The following is a 21,003-nucleotide window of genomic DNA, read 5'->3' on the forward strand; positions in this document are numbered from 1 at the left end:
ATGACAAGCCATGAAGGATTTCTGAGCAGGGGAGCAACATGGTCAGACCTATGCTTTAGGAAGATTTTTTTTTTGGTAGCTATGTGGAAGATAGAGAGGTTAGGGAAGAGAGAGACCAATTAGGAGACTCTGGGGGCCTGAACTGGAGTAGAGGTTACGTTAATAGAGGCAGACACCCCCTCCTTTCCTATTTTCCTATTTCTGTTAATGACACTATTATTTTACCAGTCACTCACGATTGAAACTTATAAGGCATCTGGGATTCCAACTTCCTTTTCATCTCTTATTTGCAATCTGTCTCTGACACCAAGAAAATTTCTTACTTCATCCTATTTCCTGGATTCATTCTTTTCTCTCTGTCCCTTTCGCTACCACCCTAATCAAGTTTCTCTTCATGCATATCTGTGCTACAGTAATAATTCTCTAGCAACTGAATTACCTACTTTTGCTCTCTTTCTTTTCTAGTCTGCCTGCACACAGACAATCATATTAATCCCTGGTTGAGGAAGTGACCTAAAATACATCTTTCAGATCAAATTAAAACATGTTACCCTGACATTCAAGGCCTTCACTACCTATCTTAACTTATCTTCTGCCTATGTTCTCTTCAGCTAGAGGGGACATTAGAGATTATTTAGCTTACCAGTCTTCCCTTTTCATTTTTAAAAACTTTTGATATCTTTTAATAACCTTTATCATAGATATAAATATATTATAATAGATAATATAAAGATAACCTTTATCCCCTAATATTCCCCCCCCATTTTCTACTCAGAGAGCCATCCCTTTTTAATAAAGAATGAAAAAGAAATGGAAAAGCAAAACTAACCAACACAGGAACTGAGTCCAATGATTTATACAGTGTTCCACACAGGTAGGCTCCCCACATCTGCAAAGAAAGGAGCCTCCTTCCTTATTTTACAGATAAAGAAATTAAAAGTTTAAGTAATCTCCCAAGGTCATATAGTCAGTGACAAGCCCAGGACTAGAACTTGCGTGTCTCCTGACTGCTGGTCATTTTCTCTTTTCCCTCTGTCACATTGCTTCATTAAGCCCTCTTAGCCCTCCAATCTTTCAAGGAGCATCTTGAGATTAAAAGATTTTTGTAGTGAAGGTACATAAAGTCATATCTTCATGTTCTGAGTGACCTCTAATTGACACCCAAGGGGTTTCACATTTTACAGTGGTATTTTACCTCTCCTCCCAACCTTGTCAGTACTACCTTCCCAAACCTTTGCAACATACACAGACTGATATCTACTACACTTTGGTATTGTATCTGAAGCCTAGAAAATTCCAATAGTGACTCCCAGTGTTAGGATATTTATATCCTGGAAGAAAATGTTGATAAAGAGTGTTGCAATTTAATGACCTGTTGGGAAATCAGAGGTAGAAAGCATTTCAAATGCTGACTTCGTGTAAAAAGCTTTAAATTTGATTCAACAAATATTTATTACATTTATCATTTGATATATGAGACCTGGCTAGGTTCTGAAAAATATACAAAGGATAGATAAGACGTGGCTACTGTTTACATGAAGCTGAAAATCTAGTAGGGAGATGGGACTACACTAGCTGGCCTCTGAGGTCCTCTCCACTGAGAATCTGAGACATACCAGTGATACCTCGCCAGCCAACAAGCGTTTATTAAGGATCTCGCCATGTGCCAGGCATTATGCTAAGTACTGGAGATACAAAGAAAGGCAAAAGACAGTCCCTGCTCTCAAGGAGCCCACACATAGTATGCTGGGGAAGATGATTTGTAGATAACTTGTACAAACAAGGAATATACAGGATAAACTGGGGGTGGTCTCATAGAGAATGCATTATGTTTAAGGAGCTCTGGGAAAGACTTCTTGCAGAAAGTAGGACTTTAGCTGAGACTGGAAGGAAACCAGAGATGGCTAGGAAGTAGGGAGAGGGTTCCAGGCCTGGGTTACAGTCAATAAAAGTGCTCAGAGTCTGGAGATGGAGTGTCTGTGCAAGGAACAGCCAGGACATCAGTGTCACTGGATCTCAGAGTATCTGGAGGAGAGTAGGTGTAAGAAGACTGGGAAGGTAGGAAGGGGCCAGGTTATGAAGGGCTTTTTAAATTTTACATACCAAAAAAATATGTAAGCACATCATGATACAATGGAAAAGGAGTGTGAGGCCTGGGTCCTAATATCACCCTAACATTTACTAGCTTCCCAACCTTGGCAAACCACTTGGCATCTTTGAATTTTAGTTTCCTGATCTGTAAAATGGCAATGGTGACACACATGCTACCCAATTCATAGGGATCTTATAAGGAACTCATTTTGTAAACCTCAAAGCACACTATAAATATGAGTCATTGAAAGGAGATAGTGAAGGTGAGAGGGACAAAATGCAAACATGAAAATTAAATTAAATTTTAACAAAATTAAATTTTAAAAATTTTGTTTAAATTTCTAAATTTTAATAAGAGCAGAGGAGCTAAGTACTATGTTAGGGCCAGAAGAGGAAAACTCATTTCTGACTTGGGGAGACATTATTAAGTAAAATGGGAAGATAAATGATATGGTTTTCTTCCTCTATCTTTGAACACAGGGAAGAGATAGGAAACAAAGCTTCATTCATTCATTCACTTATTCATTCAATCAATAAACATTTATTAAGCACCTACTGTGTGCCAGGCACTGTTTTTACTTTTGTATAGCTCTGTAAGAGGTTCAGAAGCTCATAGATTTAGAGCTGGGAGGGATCTTAGAGTTCATCTAGTCCAACCCCCCCACACACCTTTTTCGGATGAAGAAGCCCAAGAAGTTAAGTAATTTGTACAAGGTCGCACAGATAATAAGTAAAAGAGTTAGGATTTGAACTCATGTCCTTTGACTATAAATTCTGCTCTTTTTCCACTGTATCATACTGCCTCTTCATGGAGACAGATCCAAAACAAGCAAAAGATAGACATATACGTCACAGATCACTACATTTACATGATTAAAAATGAAACTGTCCCCTTTGGAACAGACAGTCGGCAATGAAAATTAAAAGTGACAACACAGACTGACAGAGAGGAAGTTGGCCTGACAACAGCAAACGTTTGAACAAATCCAGACATACTTGTCAAATGTGAACATCGTTTCACTCACTCATGGCCTTCCAGAAGACAGAAGGTCTTTCCTTAAATAACTAGCCCTGCTTTTAGAAGTATTAACAGAAGAACAATTCATGAATTTGCCCATTTAGCCTGGAGAAGGGAAGAATTAAGGGACTGGTGGTGATGTAATCACTATCTTTAACTATTTGAAAGACTGCTATGTAGAAGAGGGGCCAGACCTAACTCCATGTGGCCCCAGAGACACCTAAGACCATTGAGAAGGAGTTATAGACAGGCACATTTCAGCTTAATATAAGGAACACCTTTCTAGTTTGTTATTAGAGCTGTTCAACAATGGACCCATGAAATAATGAGTTTTCCAACATCAGTGGCATTCTAAGAATCCAATGAATTTGTAGTCTCATCAAATAGGGGAATTCCCTCAGTGATGCAGATTACAACTCAACTGTACCTGTTCATCCTCCTCTATTCTTTTCCTACTATATTCATGTACTGCCATAAATTCACCGCAAGGGATCCATCCAATGTGTAAGGGCCTTCCTGGCATTCTTTTGACATCATCAGAACACCAGTGACACATGTGGACTGTCCTTTATCCCTCGCTCTTTCCACATGAATGGCCAGTTTTATTTTTCAGTCATACATTTCTTTGATGACACCCTCTGCATCACCCCCCTCCCAATGATGCTTTGTGAGTCACGTATAGTGGCCTACTCTCATCTGCCATGTGCCTCTCCACTGCCCTTTGGGTGATCCTCAACTTCAGTTCTTCAGACACAATAGTGTTGTAGTATCAATTTAATTTCCAGTGTGATTTAATTTAATTTGTTGGGGTTGTTCTTCAGGGTATTCATGATTCAATTCAGGGTTTGATATGATGGTCTCTGAAGTCCCTTCCAGCTCTTAGACCCTCTCGTTTATTGTTTCTCCTACACACTCATCACTTTATCATTTGTAGCCTCTTTTAGGCTCACCTCGTTTCCAGCCTGCTCTGTCTCTAGGACAGTAGCCTTTGGATGACCTGTTGTGATTGATCACTCTTCCAAACTTTCTAATATCTATTTCTTTATTCAAACCTTCAGGGAGATTTTGGGGGAAATCTAGAAGTAATATGTGATCTTCCTTCTTCACTTGAATCCCATTTTGTTTCTTCCTGTGAAATGCCTGTTGGATTCATCTTCAGCTTGTGCCTCTAACTTGCTATATGTCATAGAGCAAGTTCTGCCACCTCTTCTGGCCTCCGTTTTCTCATCCATAAAATGAGGAGACTATCCTAGAAGACTTTTAAGGTCCCCTTCTTGAGATAAAATCTATGACTGTATGATTCTTTGATCGCTTTCGATTCCTACTACTGTCACCTTAGCTCACATCCTTATCACCCCAGTCTTAGAGTATTGTAAAATCCATTTAACTAGTCTGCCTGACTCTAGTCTCTCCCATAAAATTCATCCTACCTAACACTACCAGGCTAATCTCCCTACAAAACAATGTTTTCACCATAGCATTCCCAAGTTCTGAAACCTACGATACTTCTTTAATGACTATCATAGAATCACATAAATGTAAAAATTTAACACTATAAGAGACATTAGGGAAGATCTAGTGAGATTTCCTCATTTTACAAATGAATAAGCTAAGGCCCAGAGAATTTAAATGACATGCCCAAGGCAATTTAGCACATTAATGGAAAGCCTGACATGATCATAATATCATAGATCTAAAAATGAAAGAGACCTCAGAGGCCTCTAATCCAACTCCTTACTTTTAGGAATGAGGAAACTGAGGCCCAGGGAAGTACAGTGATTCACCCCAGGTCATACAGATGGTAAAGGGAGCATTTGAACCCAGGACCTGCAATTGCAAAGTCATCATGCTTTCCAGTGTATCTGTTTTGTTAGAATGTTTCAAGGCCACCATTAATGAACGTTTGCAGTATAGAGGTAGCCCCCTTATTTTCTCCCATTAACATAAAGATTCGAATGTTTTACTCCACATTCAGCACGCATGCTTCAGACATGGCACCTTGGTGATGAGACGAGTCCATTTCTTTTTAAATTAAATAAATTCCCACATTGGTAGTACCCAGAAAACATGCCTCATTCTGTACCCAGGGTCCATCCTCTTTCCATCAGGAGGTGGGTAGCATGCTTCTTCTCTTGGACCTTTAGAATTGTGGTTGGTCATTTCAAGGACCAGAGTCCTTAAGTCTTTCGAAGTTGTTTGTTTTTACAGTGTTATTGTTGTTGTATAAAAAGACTGATGCATTTCAGTGGGGTGCAAGTGAGTCCCAAGTCTAAGATAGTCAGGCTTCCTTATAGTTTTCTCTCCCCAATAGCTCTTAAATACAACAAAGCAAACAAAGGAGCATGATTTGCTTTCCTTTATTTTCCTTCTTCCTTCTCTTTTATCTTCTTGCTGTACAATCTGAGCTCTTCCCTACTTCCTGCTGTCCCTCTTATTCCACATGTCCATTTGCTGCTGAGACAGTCATTCACTAAAATATATTCATTGTTAATTCAAAAAAAAATTTTTTTTAGCAGAAATGCTGTCTCTTCAGTATCCTAGCACATCGTGGGGAACTCCTCATATAGGGATTCCCTCTAACAATGCAGATTAAAATTTGTTTATGACTTAGTAGATAAGTCCAAGGGAGTTGTCTGAGGCCAAATGACTTGTCCAAGGTTACACAACTAGCTATGTTTCAGAAGCAGGATTTGAACCCAGGTATTCTTGACTTCAAGCTATTCAACCTATTCACTGTACCACACTGCCACATTTTACATTATATTCATGGTCAACCCTGGGTGGGATCTGGTGGGGAGGGGGTGGCGGTATGGGAAGAAGGCAGCTGAGGAGCTGCTATTAGTTGCTACTTATCAGTGACTAGACAGCCCATGGCTAAACCCAGCTTTCGTTAGAACAGGAAGTTGGAGGGAGAGTCGATAAACATTTGTTAAGCTCCTACTATGTGCCAGGTACTGTGCTAAGCAAGAAAGGCACAAGACGGTCCCTTCCCCCAGAGAGCTCACAATCTAATGGGAGAGAACACAATAAAAAGAAGTTGGGGGGGGTGGTGTACAGGACATGATGAAGTTTTACATTAGGTGGGAAATGAGCTGAGGAGGTATGAGTTATAGGGTTGGTCTCATCTTGCAGAATGATGAGTTTCTAAAGCCCATGAAGTCCAGGGAAGCAGCTAGGAAATGATGAGGTGAATTCCCTGGGTCCCCTCCTTAAATGGTGAAGGATCAGAGAGGAGCTCTCTGATGTCCACCCTCACACCCTCCAGGCAGGGGGAAGGAGGGGCTCCAGGGACAGGGATGCTGAGGAGGCATCAGCTTTGAATTGATTTCATCTTACACAATGACATGTTTCTGGGGATGGTGAAAGCAATCAGCTAGGAAATGATGAGGTGAATATCCTGGGTGCCCTTCTTAAATGGTGGAGGATCAGGGAACCTTTTTATATGCTATCAGGCTACTCAAACCATAGGATTTTTAAAAATAGTCATGTACCACATACAAGTAAATTGTAGCTTAGGACTTATGAGTCACCTGAAGCATGTAGGTATTTGGTATTTTTAAAAAAGAGAAACACAAAATGGTCAACTTACCCATTATTCAGTAAATATACCTTATACTTCAGTACAATATTAAGAGACAAAGTGACATTGTGAAAGATATGGATAAAAAAGAAAAAGAAGAGAGATTGACACAGGTGTTGGGGAGGGAGACAGGGACAGGTTAATGTCTTCCCAACCAGCCTTCTTGATCCCCATAGTGGCCCACCTCCCTCAAACTTCTGCATAGTAGCTAAAGTGCTGGACTTGGAGCCAGGAAAATCTGGATTTGAATCCTACTTCCAACACTAACAGCTGATACCATTCACTTAACCTCCCCAAGCTTCAGTTTCCTGATCTCCCGAATAGGGATAATAGTACTTACCTCACAAGGTTATTATGAGACTTAAATGAGGAAAAATACATAAAGTCTTTTGCCAATCTTAATCATATAGCACCATTTGTTTTGTTTATTATTATTATTATTTCTGGACCTCAGTTTTCTCATCTGTATAATGAAAGGTTTACATTAGATGATATTCCCTTTCAGCTTTAATATTGCAGGTTTCTAGAAGCACTTCTGTCTTTGTATTTTCATGACATAATATGGGGTCTTACAAATAGTGGGTCTTTAATAAATGTTTGCTGTATTGAATTCCTCCCTTGGATTACCAAGAGAACAAGATGATTACTCATTCCTCTTGTCTTATTGGTTAAGGAAGATGTTCTCAAGTAATTGGGCCCTTAATGCCAGCAGACACAACCACACCTCTTTTGTACTTGCTCATCTCCCAGGCTAACACTGGTGATGGAGAATTAGTCAAAAATGTGCTCACATCTCCAGAGAATCGAATTCTTATCAAACGGATGCTGATCAAGTGTGCTGATGTGTCCAATCCATGCCGTCCCCTAGAACAGTGCATTGAATGGGCTGGGCGCATCTCTGAGGAGTACTTTGCACAGGTAAGAAGAGAATTTATAAAACTCAATTCCTTAGACTTTTAACCAGAGCTTATCTTTATAATAAAACATGAACTCTTATTTAGTTTTAAAAACCCTTTACAACCTGGCCTTACCTATCTTTCCAGCTTCATTGTATCCTATCCCATGCTCAGTGATCGAGTCAAACCAGTCTTCTCTCTGTTTCTTACACGTGTCTCTCCATCTCCTATCTCTGGTCCTTGTGCCTAGAATGCTCTCCCTCCTCTCATCTTCCTTATAGAATCCCTCTCTTTCTTCATAATGCAGCTCAAGCCCATAGGCATCTCAGACTCGATATGTCCAAAACAGGTTTTTATTACCTTTACCCCCAAACCCTCACCTCTTCCAAGTATCCTGCTTGCTGCTGAGGGTACAACCACCTACCCACTCATTGAAGTCTGCAGCCTTGGTGTCATCCTTGACTCCTCACTGTCACTCACCCCCCATTTCCAATCCATTGTCAAAATCTGGGCATTTCTAACACCTTTCGATAAATCCCCTTATGTGTACTCACAGAGCCACTACCCTACATAAGATCCTTATCACCTCTCACCTGAACTAATCTCCCTGACTCAGAGCTCCATACCCCAATCTACCTTCCCCTCAGCTGCCATGGTGACTTTTCTAGCATAAGTCTGACCACGTCACTCCCTGCCCCCATCACTCCCACCCTCACCATACACACTCAGTAAGTTCTAGTGGCTCTCTGTTACCTTCAGGATCAAATATAAACTCCCTTGTTTTACAATCCAAGCTCTTCATAACCTGGCTCCTTCCTACCCTCACAGTATTCTTACATAAACTTGACTGCTCTCCATGCGCTCTACTAACCAGCTCCACTGGCCCACTTGGGATCCCTCTAACATGAAACTCCATCTGTCCTCTCCCTTTGTCCTGGCCAGCTCCCATGCTTGGAACCCTCCACCCCTTCACCTCTGCCCCTTTGTTTTCTTGGCTTCCTTCAAGACTCAGCTCAGATTCTCAACTTCCTCCATTCCTAACCCTCCTAAAAGCTAGCGCTTCCCTTCTCAGACTGCCTTCCATCTATCCTGTTTGTGTCTTGTCACATAGGCAATTTTTAATATGTTGTCTCCTCAGTTTGGATGGAAACTTCTTGAAAGCAAAGATAGTGTTTTTGCCTTTCTTTGTATCCCTAGAATTTAGCACAGTGCATTGCACACATAGTAAGAACTTAAATGCTAATTGACTGACCAGCTAATCGACCTACATTGAGCTTTTGCTGATCCCCTCAGCTGCTAGCATTTTTCCTCTCAAACTACCTTCTATTCAGCTCATTTGTATTTATTATTTTTATGTTTATTCTGCATGACCTCCTATATGTCCTTGTCTGCCTCATTAAAATGTAAATTCCTTCCTAATAGGAATTGTTTGCTTCATTGTGTTTGTATCCCCAGTGCCTTACACAGTGCCTGACACATAGTGGGCACTGTTGACTGATCATTGGATTCCTCTTTAAATTAGGCCACAGTAGTAGTAATTAGTTATATTCCTTCTGAAGTGAACTGCTATACAGCAATGCAATAACTCACTGGTGTTGACAAATTTTATATTATGAATGGATGAATGAATAAGCATTTATTGAGCAGTAACTATGTACCAGAGATATGCTAAGCACTGGAGGTACAAATTTAAGTCCCTCTCTTGAAGGAACTTTTATTCTAATAGGGAAGACAACACACATAGGGGAATGTTGGCTAGAGAGGGGTATTTTGGTCAGGAAGTGACAAGGATGGTGAATGAAGTCACTTGGCAACTAATTAACATGCCCTTTCCAGAAACAGAAGTATTGATTTGAGTCCTTAAGAGGTGGAAGGCCAGAAGGAGCAAGGAAAGGGAGACATATGTGGTGGCATGGCAGAAGGGTGACAAGAGGGCATTGTGGTGGGCCTGGGGGAGCCTAGACATGGTCAGCTTTCATCAGTCAGGAGTACAGTGCCCCAAGACAGCAGCTGGAGTGCCAGATCAGAGCTGGAGAGTGCAGTGCAATGCAGTAGCCTGGCAGGAAAGAAAGACGAATTGATTCAGGAAAGAGGAAACATAAGGGGAAAATAAGATGAAGTTTTAGATGAAGTTGAATTACACTAAAATAGCACTGGATGAGGGCAGAAGTTAACTTAGGTGTCCAGCATATAAGTATTTCAGTAATATTGAGAGTCTTCAAAGGAGAAAACTGTGTGAAGGGCACTTGTAAATAGTCTCTGGTTGTGTAGAGGTACTGAATCCTTTAAAAGAACTGAGCCATTGAAGGAAATAGGGGAAGGAAAACCTGTAATAGGAATCCCTCTGGAACATATCTGCATGTGTTCTCCACATAGGAGGTCTCCAGGCTGCAAACATGGAGTAGTGGCAAGAAGATGAGCTAGGAGTCAGGACACCTGGGTCCCAGCCTTGGCTGTGCCATTAGCCAGCTGTGTGACCCTAAGCAACTCTCTCTGAGCTGGAGTTTCTATATATCTATGTCTCTAGTATATATAGAGAGAGTATATATAGAGTAAACACATACATACACGATATATATGTATGTAAAGTGTATACAGTATCTCAAAAATCTTAGTACAGTTTTAAGCTCATACACATGTATTTGTGCATATGTATATACATATGTACATTGTGTGAATATGTGTGTATATATACATGTATGTATATATGTGTGTATGCCATTCTGTGAGGTGAGCAAGACAGGAGTTATAATATATATATATATATAGTAAATATACATCTCCATATAAATGTGTGTATCTATATGTACCTATATGTGTATATGTATATTTGTGTGTGTGTGTGCACGTGTGTGTGTATATATATATATATATATACACACGTTATGTGTGTATACAATGCCTGCCTTGCCCACCTCACAGAATTGTAGCAAGACTCAAATATGGGAAAACTGCCCGAGATGGGGGGGTAGGGTGGGGAAGGGAAGATGGAGAGAAAGACTGAGAATAATAACAAGTGATTGACTTTGTAGCCTGGTGAGGAACATTAACTGAACTAGGTACAAGCCGTGGTTACCTAAATCTTGTTTTAAAATATCACAATTCTGTGTTGAAATGACCTTACTTGTATGTATCCAAAAGCTCCTATACATAACATTCTGGAAAACATGCTCTGATGCCAACTTGTATACTCTAGCTTCTGAGGTGTTTTTCACCAGTATTCTTATATTGGTTGTAGGTTGGGTCCATGTTTTGCCTACAGAATTCATTCTAGTCAAAGCATGTCAAGGAATAGTGTGCACTCTTGGAAACCCTCAACTCTCATTCAAGGACAAAAAAAATTGTAAAAGTCAGAAAGTTTGTACATTTACAGGCAAATCCCTGCTTTTTATTGAAACACCACTAAGCTCAGGATGCAGATTTCACTGGACTCCTAATATAGCCATACAGAAAAGACACAGACATTTGTATCTTAGAACTGGGAAGGCTCTTAAGAGGACCATAGTCCAACCTCCTTCATATTACAGGTGAGGAAACTGAGGCCCAGAGGAGTTCAATGATTTGTCCAAGGTCAGATAGCCAATTAACATTCATGCCTTCCCTCTACTGATTATTGCCTTTTTTTCATATGTATGTCTCATTTCTACATAGTTGATTGTATGCTGTCTTTCCCATTAGACTGTGAGCTCCCTGCAAGCAGGGATCATCTTTTGCCTTTCTTCATATCCCTAGCACTTAGCAGAGTACTTAGTACATAAAAGATACTTATTAAATGCTTATTGACTGAACAACAGCCAGGATAAGAACCCAAGTCTGCCCCCTCTTAGCACTCCTTCCACTTTCCTATGCACCCTTCGAATCATAGAATCTCAGAATTATAAAGGACCTCAGAGAACATGTATTCCAATCTCTATATTCAAAAAGAATTCAACGAGGTCCATCAAGACTCTCTCCTACAATATTTCTGACAAGTCATACTATCACTCCTGTGATTAAGAAATTTAGCAGCTCATTATCGCCTCTAGTGAAAAATACCGATGAAGAAACTGAGGCCCAGAGAATTGAAACAGGTTCAGATCTGTGTTTTAAGAATATCAATTTGGCAACTGTGTGGAGGCTCGATTAGAGAAAGGAGACCCTTGAAACAGGGAGACCAATTAGTAGATTATTACAATAGTCCAAGCAAAGGGCAAGAAGGACCTAAGCTAACATGATTGTTTGAACGGAGAAAAGGGAACAGATGCAGATGTCATAAATAGAATTAATAAGACTTGGCAACAGATTGGATTTGGAGGGTGAAGGACAGTGAAGAGTTGAATATTACTCTGGAGTTGTAAACCTAGGTGATTAGGAGATTGGTGCCCTTGCCAGAAATAAGGAGTTTGTATTAAACATAAAGATTGAGATTCCATCAGGACTTCTATAGGAGGATGTCTGACAGTTGAAAATGTGGGATGCACACTCAGGAGAGAAATAGGTATATAGATATAGATGGGACAGATACTCAGGAGAGAAGGGAGGATTAGATATATAGATATAGATAGATATAGATATAGATCTAAGAGTTAGATACATAGAGATAATAATTAAACCCATGGGAAATAACCAGATCAGTAAGAGAGATCATAGAAAAAGAAGGGAGTCTAGGACAGAGCTCTTGAGTGCTACAAATAGGGGCAATGCCTTGATGACCCTTCAAAGGAGAATTAGAAGGAACAGGCAGACGGGTAGGATGACACTTAGTAAACAGCAGCGTCATGAAAACCCAAGGAGAGTATCCAGGAGAAGGAGGGTCGTAAGTAGTGTCAGAAGTTACAGAGAGGTCAAGAAGAATGAGGATTGAGGAAAGGTTGTTGGATTTAGTAGTTAAGGAATCATTGGTGACCTTCAAGAAAGCAATTTCAGTTGGGTATTAGGGTCAAAAGCCTGAATGCAAAGGGTAAAAAGTGAGTAGGAGTGGAGAAAGCAGAGGCAAGAAATGTAGACAGCTTTTTCCAGGTGTTTGGCTGTGAAACAGGGAGGAATTATAGCTGGGGGTGGAGGAGGGAGGAGGGTCAAGCGAATGTTGTTCTAAGCATTCAGAATATCCTAACATGCTTGTAAACAGCACAAAAATGCCAATGGACGAGGATGGAATGAAAATAAGAACAAGGATAATTGAAAGGGCAAACTCCCATAGGAGTTGGGATAGGAAATAGGATTAAAAGCATGAGTGAAAGTGTTGCCTGAGCAAGCAGAAGAGCTTCTTCTCCTCCTCCTCCTCCTTCTTCTCCTTCTTCTCTTCCTCGTCCTTCTCCTCCTCCTCCTCTTTCTTCTTCTTCTCTTTCTCCTCCTCCTTCTTCTTCTCCTCCTCCTTCTCTTCCTTCTCCTTCTCCTTCTCCTTCTCCTTCTCCTTCTCCTTCTCCTTCTCCTTCTCCTTCTCCTTCTCCTTCCTGGAGAAAGAATAGGGAATCATGGTAAGGAGATTTGAGAGTACATTTGGGGACAAAAGTCACCTCGAAATGAATGGCCTCACTTTTGACCATAAAGAATAAGAGAGAATAGAGGCATCGGTAGTGGTAGATTGAGGAGACAAGAGAAAATTTATAACAGGTGCTATGGAGAATGTATTTTAGGGAATCAATCATTAAAAGGCATTCTGGAATGTAGCTGTGCATACAGCATGGGCCAGAACTGCTGGCACACCCAGACAGCTCTATACATGATAGTATTTTAAAATAATATAGTCAAAGGAGCTAAGTCACTGGACCAAGAGCCACATTTTACTCCAGGTCTTCAGAAATAGTCATTTCTTCTAGTTAAAAAATAATTATCATGAGTGAGAGGAGATATCATTTATGAGCAGGACTAACATAAATTCTAAATTGAATTCAATTCAGCAAGCAAGTCACTAAGATAGGTGCTAGAGAAACAAAAACAAAAAAAATTAAGCAATCCCTGCCCTCAGGGAGTTTACATTATAGTGACATACCCAGATAAGTAAACATGAAGTAACAGTAGGATGGGGGAGAACGATAACAACAATGGGGGTGGGGAGGAGATCAGAAAAGGCCTAAGTCAGGATTTGGCATGTAGGTAGAGCCTTGAAAGGACCCAGCCTGGGGGACAGCCTCCGCAAAGACACAGAGGTAAGAGATAGAGTGGTATGTATGGAAATCAAACAATTGACAAGCATTTATTAAGTACTTACTATGAGCTGCAGACTGTGCTAAGTGCTGGGAATAGAAATAAAAGCAGAAAGAAAGAGTCCCAGCCCTCAAAGAGCTTGCATCCTAGAAAAAGAAGACAACACATGAAAGGAAGCTGAAAACAGGAGATACCTGGGGCGAGGGTGTGGTAGAAAAACTGGGAACCTGGAGATGAATGAAGATATGATTGACCTGGTCGTCTTCCTTCAAGTAAAGGTTGTGGGAGGAGCTGGACAATCTGAGGAAGAGTCCTCTGGGGCAGAGGCTGCTTTCAGTGTGAGAAATAGTAAAGAGTTAGACTGAGCTTCCAGGGCGAATGATTCCTACGGCATGGTAGAGAAAATCTGTGAAGAGTCAAGAGTGTAGCTCAGAAAGAAATAGCAAGCAGGTCATTTTGGTTGAGTGTGCAATGGGGAATAATGTGAAATACATCTGGAAAAATAGACTGGAGTCAATCGTGAGGAGCTTTAAATGCCAAACAGAGAAGTTTGTATTTTTTTCATAGAGTCAATCAGTAGAGAGCCACTGAAAATAGGGATCAGAGAAGTCCAACCTCCTTCATGTTATAGGTGATGAAACTGAGGTCTACAGGGGTTCCATGATTTGTTCAAGGTCAGAGAGCCAATGAATGCTCAAATAACATCAAAGAATGCTAGAGCTGGTAGAAAAAGACCTTGCCATCTCACTGATAGCTATCGCTTGGGAGTCTCTCCTGAAGTGCCTCCAAAAAGATCAGCAATATCTTATTTATCACCATGTTGTGGGCATGTATGTCTCGAAGCACTTCTGGCGCCCAAATAGTCTCACATTGAGAGTAAGTTTCTACCTTTGAATGGAATTGGATTATATTGGCTGTTGACATGATAATGGTTCCTTAGAGTTAAACCTTTCCCATCTACCAAAAGACGAATTTCCTAAGTATCATCGTTCTACCTAAAGCTGGGTTGAGTATGACCTGATACCAGTGAGTAATCCTGAAAATGTTTTCTGATGAATGAATATTTTCTGATTGGCAGACTGATGAAGAGAAGAGGCAGGATTTACCTGTGGTAATGCCAGTTTTTGACAGAAACACTTGCAGCATCCCCAAATCCCAAATCTCGTTCATTGACTACTTCATTACGGACATGTTTGATGCTTGGGACGGTAAGAAATCATCCGGCATATTTTTTTCTTTGCAAATTATGATAATTAAATCTACACTGTTTGCATCTGGGTCACAATTTTTCACCTCACTCCTGACCAAAAAGGAAAACGATGCCCCCAAAGCAGCCTAACTAGAGTGTAACAGAACGAAGAATATCTTCCTCCAATCCTACCTAGCTATATCTTCCTAAAATGGAATGTGCTTGTCATTGTAAAATTCAAATAGACTGGAGAACAGACCTCATTAGGGAATTTCTGTAAACTAAGCAGTACCAAGTGTATTTCAATCATATCCTTGAAGATTTAAGTACAGTATTGAAAACATTAGCTCTCTTGTAATGGCCTAATTGTGTTTCCTGTGATTGGAAACTGAGAATACAAATGTGGTTATGAGGCTATTATGTGGGTCGCTGCCAGAAAGTTTCTGCTTTTAGACTCTAAGTCCTGTAAGGTCATTGCTTCTTTGGAGAAGGTGTCAGAGTTGTGCAGACATCTAGAACACTCAAATTATTTATTTGTACAATTGATTCTTGATTATCTGTACTAATGGACATAAGCATCCAAAAGGGTAGATAATCTTTTTTTTTAATCATTTCTATTTGGCTTTGGCATGTGTTGTGCTTACATTTGCATAGGAGTATGGTTGATGGTCTGGGAATTCATACTCACTTCAGAGTCACTTTTCCCAGACATGCTGGGAAGACCTGACTCAAAAAAGGCTGGGAAACTGCCTAGGTTCCCGAAACTACTCCCTCTATGTAACACATTCCATGTTTGGTAGAGAATAGACTGATCTCTTTCAGCAGAATAAAGCCTGCCCTTTCTCAAAGCTTTGTTGGAACAAGGAAGATAGTTAACTGTTGGGGTAGCAAACTTTAATAGGAAAATAGAATCATATGTTCAGAGCTGGAAGCCACTACCATAGCTTATCTGTTACACTGGCACCCCACCCTCTACCCCATTTGACCAAGTAGGAAATAGTTCCAGATAGAAGTAGTTGAGATACGCATTCAATTAACATGGAATGGGTATTTATCGACTATTGACTATTCTGTTAGACACTTTGGGAAATATAGATAAGTACATTTGGTAGTCCCACCCTCAGGGAAATTATAACATATACATATCAAAGGATTTAGAGCTGAAACTGACTTTAGAGATTATAGGATCATAGGTTTAGAGCCAGGAGAGACTTGAAAATCTTCTTCTCCAACCCCCTCATCTTACAGATAGAGAAACTGAGGCCCAAAGAAGTGACTTGCCCCAGGTCACACAGGCAGTAAGGAGCAGAGCCAGAATTTGATTCTCAGTCCCCTGAATCTAAATCTATATCATTTAGTCCAATACCTTATTCTCCAGATAAGGAAACTGAGGCCAAGAGAGGTTAAGTGATGTGCCAGAGGTCACATGGAGAGTAAGAAGTAGAGCCAAGATTCGAACTCAGGGCCTCTGGTTTTAATTCACTTCTTTCTCCACCATACCACACTATGTCTAGTTAAAAAGATAAAATATACAGAGATGTAGCTTGAAGTCCAGAACCACGAGCTCTAGATTTACAAAGAGCAGGTTTAAACTTGGAGCTGCCTTGTAAATCATGTCCTTTTGACTCCCTTTGCCTCCACCCAGAGGAAGGTTCCCACCTTAAAATATAATTCATGTCTAGGTTTCCACTGATGTGGGTAAAAGGGTCCCTGGTTCCCATGCAAGCACAGAAGGGAGCAATGCCTTTCAGATAATGAACAGCCTGCCAAAGAATGCAGAACTATACAAAGAACTCACAATAAAAAAAATTAAATTTTTGTATCAATTTCCCGTGAGTTCCACCTCCTACCCTATAGACCTGTAGAGGCCACCGGTCTTATAGTACTAGCCTTAGGGTTTGTATTCCCTAAGAAGGAAAACAAATTTGGGGCCGCTAGAAAAGGCAACTCCTCACATTCATTTGGTTCTTGCCTTCATCCCAGGGATCCATAGAGGCCTCCAGGTTTTCAGTGAAACCCTGAGAGTTTGTATTCCCTCAGAAGAACAACAAACTTGGGCTTGTGGAAGAGTCCAACCCCTTCTCCTCAGACTCACAGTAGTATCATAAGGTAAAATCCAGGTTTTGCTCAGCTAAATCAAATAAAATAATATATGAAAAGTTCTGAGCACAGTGCCCGGCATATAGTACATGTTTAATAAAAACTTGTTCCCTTCCCTTCTGAAATGTGGCTCAGTCCCTTGCTACTCCACCAGCTCCAGGGCCATGTATACCTGACACTCTTCTCTGCAAAATGCTACTATTATTCAAGGACTTCTCCTTTTTCTAGAAGGCCAAAGGAATTATAGCTCACAGATTTAGAGCTAGAAAAATCTTTAGAGGTTTTCAAAAACAACTCCCTCATTTCACAGATAAAGAAACTGAGACCAAGAAAAGTTAAGTGATTGAACCATGGTCAAACAGCTACTAAATATAAAGGGTAATATTCCAGGTCTTCCTGACTCCGAGCCCAAAGGGAAAGGATGGGTCTCTGAGTGACTATGCGATACGCAAGTTCCAGGCCCAGCTGCCAAGGTCTGGTCTGAAATATTTGGTCTCTAGTCTGTGTTCAGACTAGATCTCCTAGGTCTGCCTGTTCCTTTGTTGGTTCAGAGCAAAGAAGTGGGCTCTGATCCACAAATAGCTTGAGTGAATAAAATTATCCCCAAATGCTGAGACTTAAATCACTCACCCTCAATAAAATCGGTAAGGGCTGCCAAGTATACAAGCAAAGGAGACGTCCTGAATTATCTCGAGGGAGCCGTTAATGGACGTGTCTGCACCCTCCATGAAGAGTGCAATCGATGTTCTAAACCAAAGCTTATCTCCATCAAGGTGATTAATTAATGAGGAACAACTTACCTCATCAAATTGACCAGGTCCTCTTGTTCAATACTCATAAAAAGTTAAATAACAGCACAAGAGTTAAGTGGCAGTACAAAGCAAGACAAGAGTTGCCCCAAGCTTGCATAAGACAGAAGGCCAAATGGCGAGTAGAGACAGTCAGTGTTATGGAAGTTGAGAGAAGAGGTTGATCCCCATAGTTTGGAGTAGTTCTGGGAGGAGGTCATGAAAAAGCCAGGACTCTTACGGGGCCTTGAAGGATTTTAGCAACACTATATTACCCAGTCATTGCTCTCATTATGGAGCAACTGAGGTGTCAGCAAAGCAGATAATTAGTAGGTATTTTTAAAGATGGAAAAGACCTTAGGGATCAATCAACCCTTTGGTTTTACATATAAGGAAAACTGAGGTCCAGAGATAGAAAGTCACTCATACAAGATCAATTAGGTTGAATGCAAGATTGGCCTTAAAGTACAATTAAGATGTTGAACCCATAGATAGCTATTTTGTGTTATGTGGCTATTTTGGTTATGTAAGTCACATACACATTCGCAATAGATCTTTATCCATTTCTTTTTTTAATTTAATTTTTTCAGTGAATAAAAATCTATTTTCTCTCTTCTCATCACCTTGTCCCCCACCCCAAGGAAAAAGTGAAAAACAAATATGTATAGCCAAGAAAAAATATCCCATATTGGCCAGGTCCAAAAAGATATGTCTCAATCTGTACCCTGAGTCCATCACCTTTTGTCAAGAGGATAGTATAGTTTACTATGGATCCTCTAGAATCATGGTTGGTCACTGTGTTGATCAGAGTGCTTAAACTCATCATAATTGCTTGTTTTTACAATATCATTGTTAAATTATTCTCCTGGTTCTTCTCACTTCACTCTGCATAAGTTCATATAAGTCTTCCTGAGTTTCTTTGAAACCATACCCTTCATCATTACATTCATATACTATAATTTATTTAGCCATTCCCCAGTTGATGAGCATCCCTCTTAATTTCCAGTTCTTTGCCATTACAAAAAGATGTTTGTACCTAGGGGTCTTTTTCCTATTTCTATTCCTTTCAAAGCCTAAAACTCAAAACCAGGGATTGATGCATTGATATCTTTCTCTCTAGCCTTTGCAGATCTGCCCAACTTAATGCAGCATCTTGACAACAACTTCAAATACTGGAAGGGACTAGATGAGAAGCAGCTCCGGAGCCTTCGACCACCACCTGAATAACGATTGCTCCTCCCCTACCCAGCCCAGGCATCCAGATGCATTGTTCCTCAAGCTCACTTGGGTTCATCTTAAGCCAGAATCATTTGGCCTTTTCAGTATTAGTCAGACCGGCCCGTGCACTTGAGGATCTGGAAAGGACATGGCACACTCCTATGGCCTTCAACATTGAAAACCCATGGAGTAGAGTCAGTCTTTCCCCTGATGTTACACTGGATGGATGGCTGCAGAGACTATCCTGAAGAAGGTCAAATATGAACCATACATCTGCATTCTCATCATACAAGACAATGCAGCATGGAAGGATAATAGAAAAAATTCCCGGATCCTCAATTCAGCAAGTGAAGGAGAAATCCCCATTGGTGACTCATAGCTTTGTGGAGAATGTTCTGTGCTGGGTTTAGCACTTAAGAACTGTTAATAGCAATTAGACATTTAAAGGCAACTCTTCATGAACAAGTTTTTGTTCTATGAAAAATAGACATCTTCTATTTTTTCACATCGCAGAAGGTGCAATCATTCACTTCTGAGCACTACTGAAAGTGACTTCTCTCAAAAGAAATTTAGTAGCAAATGTAAAGAAAAAACCACAAAGAATTTTTTGAAGTTGATTGTTAGCATCTATGATTAAAATATGTTTTATTTATTTTGTTAGATGTTCAATATTTTCTATGAATTTATAAATACTTAAAAGCCAAAGCCAACTTTAGATGCCATTACAAATTTACATGATTCATTTCATTGATATGCATTACTTGATGTACAGACCTTTTATTTTCATAATGCAAAGACAAAATACTATCCAATGACACACATTTTTACTGTACTCTATGGGTAACTGTGTATGTTAACTGTTGTCTCTGATTTATGCTAATCAAAGAAGGTTGTTTGGTTGACAGGTCTCACTCACTCCAGAGTACAAAGGTCTGAAAGACTCTTCTGCTCCAGAAACACCAGAGCTGTGCTACGCTAGCTATCATTCTCTGCTCTTGTTTGCTGATGACTTCCCAAAGTGAAATTGTACAACTCTTGGTCAGACAGGGGAAAAAAAAAGTTGGGACTGAACTTTTTTTCTCCTTTAAAATTTTATAATTAAATTCCCTATCAAAAGTCTGCCTTATTTTATACAGTATTTCTACAAAGCATTCCATATCATAGACAAGGAAATAACCAATGGAATATTTAGTGAATCTCAGCATTTTATAGCCTCTCTATTTTCCTTGGCAGTGGAAATCTTTAACTCTGGAAATTTGTAAAGGTTCTGTACCTTCACAATTTGAATGAAGTAAACACCAGAAAACAATAAAACATATATTTTAAGAAGTGTCTAAGCTTGAACCGTTTCATTTTCCCCATGTTCTATATTTTTCATTCCCTGGATGGGAATGATAGGCATAGGGATTCCTGATAGGGATAGGGATTAGATCTATGACTTAGTATAATGAACTCCTACTACTAGTGTGGTTCAGTACCTGTAGTGCAATGATAGTCTTAGAAAGTTTTCTACAGAGAGGTTAAGTGACCTACCCAAGTCACACAGCCAGTATGTGTCAGAGGCAGGACTTGAACCTAGGTCTTCCAAGGTCTAACGCTGGCCCTCTATCCACTACACTATACTGTTTCTCAAATAAATTTTTAAGAAAATTCAGTAGCAGGTATGGTTGCACACTGTTGTAACCTCTGCTGCTGGGTGAGGCTTAAGGCTGATGGAATCACTTGAGCCCATAGGTTCTGAGGCTAAATAGCTGATTAGGTATTTATGTAGTGAGCCCCCTAGAGGAGGGGGCCACCAGGCTACATGAAGAGAGGTCATCTGATCCAGATCTGAAATGGAGCTGATCAAACTTCCCTGCCAATTAGCAATGGGAGGGAAGAAGGGAGGGAGGAAGGAAGAAAGGGAGGAAGGGAGGGATGGAGGAAAGAAAGAAGGAGGGAAGGGAGGGAGGAAGGAAGAAGGGAGGAATGGAGGGAGGGAGGAAGAAGATTCGATG

General features: G+C 40.3%; 1 protein-coding gene across 2 annotated transcripts in view; it reads left to right on the forward strand.

Annotated features, from left to right (window-relative positions):
* Positions 1 to 20,338, forward strand: part of PDE8A (phosphodiesterase 8A) — a 253,472-nt gene extending 233,134 nt beyond the window's left edge. For both annotated transcript variants that reach the window (XM_036734908.1, XM_036734909.1), the window contains 3 exons: positions 7,440 to 7,607; positions 14,790 to 14,919; positions 18,909 to 20,338. In XM_036734908.1, coding sequence (XP_036590803.1) covers positions 7,440 to 7,607; positions 14,790 to 14,919; positions 18,909 to 19,015 — 405 coding nt within the window. In that variant the 3' untranslated portion in view covers positions 19,016 to 20,338. The remainder of the gene's footprint in view (positions 1 to 7,439; positions 7,608 to 14,789; positions 14,920 to 18,908) is intronic.
* Positions 20,339 to 21,003: the final 665 nt, after the last annotated feature.

The sequence above is a fragment of the Trichosurus vulpecula genome, chromosome 8, assembly GCF_011100635.1.
Source record: "Trichosurus vulpecula isolate mTriVul1 chromosome 8, mTriVul1.pri, whole genome shotgun sequence".
NCBI lineage: Eukaryota > Metazoa > Chordata > Mammalia > Diprotodontia > Phalangeridae > Trichosurus > Trichosurus vulpecula.